The sequence below is a fragment of the Leiobunum rupestre genome, chromosome 4 (genome assembly GCF_980474605.1).
Source record: "Leiobunum rupestre chromosome 4, qqLeiRupe1.1.hap1, whole genome shotgun sequence".
Lineage (NCBI taxonomy): Eukaryota > Metazoa > Arthropoda > Arachnida > Opiliones > Sclerosomatidae > Leiobunum > Leiobunum rupestre.
Genome location: NC_143387.1, coordinates 3,677,442 through 3,685,387, shown reverse-complemented (window position 1 = coordinate 3,685,387; position 7,946 = coordinate 3,677,442). Strand labels below are relative to the sequence as shown.

Sequence of the window (7,946 nt, the reverse complement as noted above, 5' to 3'; positions counted from 1 at the left end):
CATGTGTGATAGATGCTGGCTACGTGAATACCAAGCGAAGAGAACAATTAACGAAGCGTTTATGGGCCCAGAAATTGGCAAGAGTTTCGTTGGATACACATTTAAAGAGGCTTATATTTTACAACTTCGGTCTAAGGGTACTTGGTTTTTCATTACGATTTATCAAAAAAACTATGTTAGTTTGGAAATGCAGATGATTTTATACAATGTAAATGGATAAAAAGTATTTTTCGGAATTATTAAAGATTGGAATACAAACAAATGGTTACAACAAATTACAAAAATGGTAAACAAGATGTCGAGTAGTTTCTTCTATACAATATTCAACACAGATCATCCTAGTTTGAAATGTGATGAAAGTGCCCAGAGATAAAATAATGAAATTGCCCAAAAACATTCAAACAGTTTTTAATAATATTTGATGTAATTACTAGAAAAAGCTGTTCTCATAGCTCCTGTGATGCCAACGCAAACCAGCCTTTTTAAAGTGCGCAGTATATCCCATTCTTGTAAGAGGTACTTTTTTCCGAGGGTAAATTATCCCTCGACGGACAGTGTGGAAAGAATCTGGCGTGTTCCCATTCGGGTATGGCTCCTGATTCTGTGGCACTTGTAATATCGTACTTCATCACCACGTTTTGTTGCAGGTTACTGCAATACATAACTAATAAACTAATAATAGTAAATTTTAAAATTTTAATGTTAAATAAGTAGTTAAGAAAATAAATATAAATATGGATACCTTTGTGGGCAAAATTTGACCAAAGATTTTGTGTTAAAAATTGTAGGAGCAGTAGACTGTGATTTGAAAGCAGAATGACGTCATTCTGTTGTTCACAGGAGTATTTTTTAATACTATTTCAATTAATTTGACAAATTAATCAACAATAAAAAATAATATATGTCCCTTTAAGGCCGCACCTCTAACGAGCACTAAACTGGTTTTTTTTCTTTTCTTTTCAGTTCGAAGAACTGTTTTTGTTATAATTCTTCCAAAAAGTAGGTTTTTTTTAGGAATCTTGACGCACTTCGGTTAAACTTTTCCAAGTCTTCATCTATGGTTGATGTATATTAAGTGTAACCCAGCTCTATGGCCAAGGTGTTCGTTATTATTTCGAATGGAAAACTTAGATCAAGAAGTGCAGGTCTTCTGCAGATTTGTGGCAATAAATCACAATTTAGTGTGTGGCTGACAATTCCTAGACAAAAAAACTTTATTTGAACGAAGTCAGTTTTTGGTTTGGGCTAACCATATCCATTACCACTGAGGGTTTGACACAGCCTCGAGAGTAAATGAAAACTGATTTTGTAACGTTTGATATTTTATTCATTTGTACGTATCTATCGACTTCGTTTGTAGAACGAAGCCGTTGATTTGGGTGCAACGGCGGATAATAGTAAATGTCAAATGAGGAACTTCCCTTAGTTAGTTTTTCGGTAACACAGTTGACGAATCCAACCCAGAGTCAGGTCCTCGGGCAGAGACGCCTTCGACTCTCAGTCGAATTCACCGTCCAATGAGAGCTGATCCATCCTGGCATTGATCTCGTGGTCACCTCCTTCCCGTTCAGTTAGACTGGTAGCTTCTTCATATTCAGTCCATGGAGGATGTTCAAAAGCAACTTCCCGCTTATCGGCGACAACTTCTTCTTCTGGAGATTCTGGATCCTTTTAGAACTAAGATGAGCTAGAAGGTTCATCAACGGCAACTTCAGATTCCTCAGGAATAAATACTTTGAAATTTATATACAATTTCAATTGACTGATGTGTTTCAATGCAGGGTTGAATTTTGTAAAAGCATCTTCCGGTTCGTATACTAGCGGTAAGACTTGTCGGATGACTCTGTATAGCCCTTCCGATTTCGGACTTAATTTCGCGGCGTGGTACGTCGCACCCTGGGAAAGGTCATGAGTTTCCAGCCACACTAGCGTACCTACCGGAATTTCCGTATCTTCCCGGCGTTGATCATAATGTTTTTTCTGATGCTCTAGATCTTCGTTCTGTCAAGGTCACCATGTAGTTGCACAAATGAGCGATTAGTGTCGGCGAAGTACGGTAGAACGATGTCCTCGTCAAAGGAGTTCCAGGGCAATCGCGGTTAACCACCCATGTCTAAGTAGAATGGTGAATGTCCCGTGGTATCCTGCGGCACAGAGTTGTTAGCAAACTGAAGGAATTTCAATGATTGGTCGCATCGACGATGCTCGTTTCCGACATGCATTGATATTATTTCTCCGATCATTCGGTTTACTCGTTCTACTATAAAGGGTGTTTCAGATGTTTGACTGTCTTTGTCGCGATCCTCTGAGACGAATAGGAAAAGCGCTAGAGAGCGTTAAAGTTTGGCCTAAAAACGCCTAAATGTAAGCTTTAAACGAACATAAGAACCCAGATAGAAAACCGGTTTTAAAGGGGTAGTAGGAAATTTGACTACTACAAAAAAGACCATATTGTCGAGTGCAAAACAGTTTTATTTTTTAAAGTAAATGTTCAAATTTTCGTCCTCCGGCTCCTAAACCAAGTCGGCAGCGACGAAGAAGCGATGTCCGTACGGACTGAAACACTCCAGCTGTGGTACGAATCTTTTCCGAAGCGGCGTGAATTCGTGCTAGCAAATCCACTTCCGTCTCCACTGGTGTTTCGTAGACAAGTTCCTTCATCCTCGGACACAACTAGTATGTCATCCAAATAAACACACACATCAAAACAAGCTCCGTCACGTAATAATTCAACTACTTGTTGAAGTTTTATAGCAGCAGCGCTTCGCAGTGATGATCAAAGGACTCGAATAAACGATAAACTGGTTTAATTTATTAAAATAATGAGAACAAGTTACATGATTGAAAGCTGGTAAATTAGTGACACACTGATACGCAGTGTAAAAGGTTTTATATTAAAACCCGAGCGGAAAAAAATTAAAAAAAAATATGACAATAAAGCGGAGAGGTAAAGTAAAAAACATCTCTCCGTGGTTTTGTTATCTTTCCCGCTGTGTTGTTAAACAATCTTCATCGGTTATCTTCAACACTCTCCCTCGACGAAGATATGGTTAAATGCGTGGAGATTCAGGCTTTGGCGAAGGCGTGTGAATATCTCAGCACCTAATGGCTTCGTGAAAATATCTGACAACTGCCCTTCACTTGGCACGTAAGTGACATCAATCTGACCGTTGATCACAAGTTCTCTCACGTTGATGTGCTTTGTACGACGATGAAATTCTGGATTCCGAATCAGTTTGATAGCTACGGCGTTGTCAATGCGTAGAACTGGAATCTCTTTTTCTCTTTCAATGCCCAAGGACCTTTTGATGGCTTTGATCCAGACAATATCTTTCGCTGCTTCTGTGGCGGCAACCAATTCAGCCTCGGTAGTAGATAATGCAATGGACTGTTGCTTTCTACTTGCCCTCGTAATTGGCGTGGATCCCATCAGGCAAACCATTCCCGGAGGAAGATTGACCAATTCGTAAACTTGGTGTTCCTTCATTGAATAGAGCTCTTCAGACATTGCCGTTTGCCATTTCATGCATTCGGCGCTTGAACGAGCTGCTTCGGCTGTCTTTGGAAGATTATCACCGATCAGGAAAACTTTGTCTACAGGCATGCAGGTACAGCAAGTGTGCCCTTTTGCCCTCAGTTTTGAAAGATCTCGAAGTACGGGTCCGGTGACTGCAGGTGGTGATTCGACGGATCTGGATGTCACGTCTTCGAAATCATCGACGGATCTGGATGTCACGTCTTCGGGAACATGGACGGATCTGGATGTCACGTCTGCGGGAACATTGACGGATCTGAACGTCACGTCTGTGGGAACATTGACGGATCTGGACGTCACGTCTTCGGGATCCGAATCGTCGGAACTCTGCTCTCCCTGACTAGAGACATCCATCTATTCTTCAGGTTTGGTTTCGAGTATACATTTCTCAGGATCGAACTTGACATCTCGAGATCGGATGACGTCATTTAGCTCTGGAACGTAGACTCGATATCCATCCATGTTATCTTCATAACCAACGAGAATGCCTTTCAAAGCTTTCTTAGACAGCTTCCTTCGCTTCTCCTTTGGCACATGAAGGTAACAATCGGTTCCAAAAATGCGTAATTGCTTGACTTATGGATTCGGCGTTCCAGTCCATAGTTCGTACGGTGTCTTCCCTTTGATGCGAGTTGGGGCTGGCGGATTGAGAATATACGTCGTCGTGTTGACAGCTTCAGCCCACAGCTTTGGAGGTAGATCGGGTTTCGAATATAGCATTGCACGTACAGACTCCATGATTGTTCGATTCTCACGTTCAGCTACTCCATTTTGCTCAGGAGTGTATGGCATTGAGGTTCGATGCTTCAGGCCAACTTCTTGTGTCGTTATTCGGCGAAACTCATCATTGACGTACTCGGTCCCGTTATCCGTGATAAGTTCTCGTACGGTATGATCGTGGTTCTTGCAGAATGCGAGAAAGTCCTTGAAACGATCCACGACTTCAGATTTCTTCGCCAAGAAATATGTGATACGAATGCCGGAATAATCGTCCTTGAAGAGAAGGTAGTAGAGCTTGCCCTTCATTGATGGAGGCGGTGATGGCCCCCAGAGATCTGAATGAATTATTTCGCCTGGCTTCGTGGCTTTATCTAACCGAGTGCCAAAGCTGTGACGAGTCATTTTTCCAAATATACATCCTTCGCATAGCTTATCAGTCTCCTGATTGATAATCTCGTAACCGAGTTTCTTCGGAGTAGCTGCTACATGTCGTTTATCTTGATGGCCCAATCTTTCGTGCCAAACTTGGAGGTCCACCTTTTTCTCGTTTCTGGGACCAGTGACAAGATATAAGGAACTCGATGGCTGCTCCACAGTCATATCTACCCGGAACAGTGATTCGACTTTCCCAGGAAGACGTAGATGCTTTCTTCGCTTTATTTTCTCATACAGGCCGCAGGAGAACGCAGTGGCTTGAAATTCCAAGTTGGAGTTTCCAAACTCTCGGTATTCGCCTTGAGGTAATGACTCGAAAATGCAGGCGATCAGAATACAGTCATCAAATGAAACGTCCTCGGTTTTCCATGTTTGTATTAGTTTTTTCTCTATATGGAGTTGTTTCTCCTGTAGGCTTAAATGAGGTTTTTTCATATCTATTTATATTGGAGGTAGGGGTTTCCTTATTGTTAGGCCTAATCTTTTCATATTTCCTATAATTTTTTTATCATTTTTGCGGCCGTAACTTGACTTGTTTTCCGGCGTGTCGCTATTATTGACTGCTCTTATCGCGGCTTCAATTTGATTACATTTCAGCGGTAGTAGTGCTTCCAACGGCCACCTGATCAGATTATTCAGATCGTATTTCTTATGCGTATGACGTCATTCAGTTTGTCAGATTACCTGAATCTGGTAACCGATTCCCACAGGTTGATCTGATTTGAAATTCTATCTGATTAATTTTTCTTAATGTAAACTGACCTGATTAAATATAGAGGAGAACCAGTTGGCCTATTTGTTATCTGACATACGATACACAATACTAAATATTTATGACAATTAATTAGTTTTCGCATATGTTCAATTTTATTTCTGTGTTCCTTACAAAGATAAATGAGGCATATTTAGTGGTTATTTCCACCCAATTTTTTAAACAGTTTAGCGCAGTTATTGTTTCGGGCTGCAAGGAACCTCTTTTGGGGGAAACAACATCTGATCCCGTAGAAAAGGCGCGTTCAGCGGGTACTGATGTTCCTGAAACGGCAAGGTAATCACGTGCCATTCTAGATACCTGCTTAAATTCGTCTTCATGTGCCTGAAATAGGGTTTATTAAGCCAATAACCTAAAGAAACCATTTATTGAAGATATTTACCTTCCACCATTCGATGATGTTGGTATGGGGTGGCGCAAGGTTGGCGATCAAGTACCTGTTCATCTCGGATCCCTTTGCTTGTTTCTTAGGACGCTTAGGGTAAATAGCAAGAAATTCATCTTCTTGTACCGAAGCCGTCGAGACGCTTGACGCATTAACCTCGTTCTGTTCTTGGTCTTCCAAGCTCTCGTAGTATTTTGAGAAAACGTTGAGGACGGCCGCCTTCACTTTCTTACAACATTCTTTGCTATAGCGTTCCTTGAAAACGTCTAGCTTCAATGTTGAATTTAATACTGAAAATAACGCGAACTAAATATCTTTAAGTGCAAAAACGTTTTAACTTAATCTCACCCTTAGAAATACAATAAACTTCCGTTCCCATGAGGTCGTGGTAGGTTTCTAATTTTCTCAATGCAGCGGAACAAACTAGTTTCAAAACACCATTTCTTTGCGCAATACTTGTTTTGAGTTTTTGAATTAACCATCCAATTATTGGCATTACCAGTCCCAACGTAGGATAGCGCGAAGCCGATACACGATTGGTGGCCACGTAAAAATCCTTGTCGGAAAATACTTTTTAGCATTTTCAAGTAATTTTAAGATCTGGTACTTTTACCTTTAGAACGTTAAGTAGTTCCTCGACATTTGTCCATTCCGAGTCCAGGATCATATGACTTTGAAACTCCCTGTCATCATTCATAAGCGCATGCAAAGACTAATAAAAACCCACGAACGGTCACGTCAGAAACCAAGGAGCCAAGGTCCAGTAAAACGTCTTTCAAAATGTTCCAACCTGGCGAAGTTGGTGTACCCTACAGAGCATGACATATGTTGAATTCCAGCGAGTTCTGACGTCTAACATGAGAGTTACGTTCGGAAGATTAAACAGCGTGTTAAATTCCATCAACTTGTCTTTTCTTCCTGTTAACAATCTAATTTTAGATACGACAGTTCTTATCTGCAATGAAGTGAAAAGATGATTAACTTACGAGGATAAATAATTGCGTTAATTTTCGATGGAATCAAAGTTATTAATTACTCACCTTGGCTACGGATTGACCAATGTTGCAGTCGTTTTCTAAGTAGTCAAAGTCGCAATCTTGTTCATCTTCGTCGTCATATTTAGAATTTGCTTTCAGTTCCTTCAACATGTCCTGCACAGCTATGTTAAGAATATGTGCGAAACAACGTACACGGTTCTTGGTATTAAACCTAAATCCTCTGTCTTTGGATGTCTTCTCGAATTCGGAGGTGAAGGTATCGTTGTTGGACGCATTGTCCATCGTTATTGCCAACACCTTGAAATGTATCAGTTACCACACATCGTATCCAGTGATGCTCATCACATGTCCTACGTATGGAACCATTACCTTTGATACTCCACGGTCGTCGATCATTTTAAGAAATGCGTCAGATATGTGTTTGCCGTCATGTTTCCCTGGGAAATGCATAAGTCCCAGTAGAATTTCTTTCGACCTCCAAGTGTCGTCAATCCAATGGGCGGTTATCCCAATTAAATGCCACCCGTTATTCGAGGTCCAACAATCGTGTGTAAACGATATTTGTCCAGAAACTTGCTGAAAAAGGTAAAGAAGACGTCTAATATTAACGATAAACAGTGGAAGAAACGAAACTTTGATATGATATTACCTTCATAATGGTTAGTAGGTTTTCAACTTCTTTCCAATAAGACATCATAACGTCATTTTTAACAGTTGTTGAACACGTTGGTATTGCATCTTGTAGCAACGGATTTTTAGGGGACAGTTCGTTAATGAAAGATTTGAAACTTGGCTCTTCTACCATTGTAAATGGTTGGTTAGTCAAAACTATCCACTCATTTAATTTTCGTCGTACACCAGTAGCTGTAAAACCAATAGTTTACAAACGAGGCGAAGTGTGAAAGTGAAACCTCGTTTTGCCACATTCGGGAAAAATTGGACCTCTGCCTTAGACACTAACATTACCTCCATCTATCCATGACGAAAAGTGTTGTCTTGGCGAAACCTCCGAGGAAGTAGCCAACGGTACTAGACCAGGGTGTTTATTCACGAGGTGGGTCTTCATATTACCAGTACTTTTATTAGACTTTCCGCTATACA

The 7,946-nt window shown here is 40.7% G+C and overlaps 1 protein-coding gene across 1 annotated transcript; it reads right to left on the bottom strand.

Moving 5' to 3' along the window:
- Nucleotides 1-6,599: 6,599 nt before the first annotated feature.
- On the bottom strand, nt 6,600-7,650 carry LOC149945900 (uncharacterized). Its single transcript, XM_090170641.1, has 4 exons — nt 7,495-7,650; nt 7,215-7,421; nt 6,888-7,142; nt 6,600-6,802 (listed from the first exon to the last, which is right to left on the bottom strand). Exons 1-4 carry the CDS (start codon nt 7,648-7,650, stop codon nt 6,623-6,625), a joined length of 798 nt encoding a protein of 265 aa, XP_090026767.1. The 3' UTR covers nt 6,600-6,622.
- Between the last annotated feature and the right edge of the window lie 296 nt (nt 7,651-7,946).

What these genes read in the sequence shown, in the direction of transcription:
- LOC149945900 (XM_090170641.1), bottom strand. Translation starts at nt 7,650, where the DNA reads ATGGTAGAAGAGCCAAGTTTCAAATCTTTCATTAACGAACTGTCCCCT. An exon ending in ACCTACTAACCATTATGAAG is followed by an intron (nt 7,422 to 7,494) that starts GTAATATCATAT and finishes TACCTTTTTCAG; the next exon opens with CAAGTTTCTGGACAAATATC. An exon ending in TTGGTCAATCCGTAGCCAAG is followed by an intron (nt 6,803 to 6,887) that starts GTGAGTAATTAA and finishes ACTTCATTGCAG; the next exon opens with ATAAGAACTGTCGTATCTAA.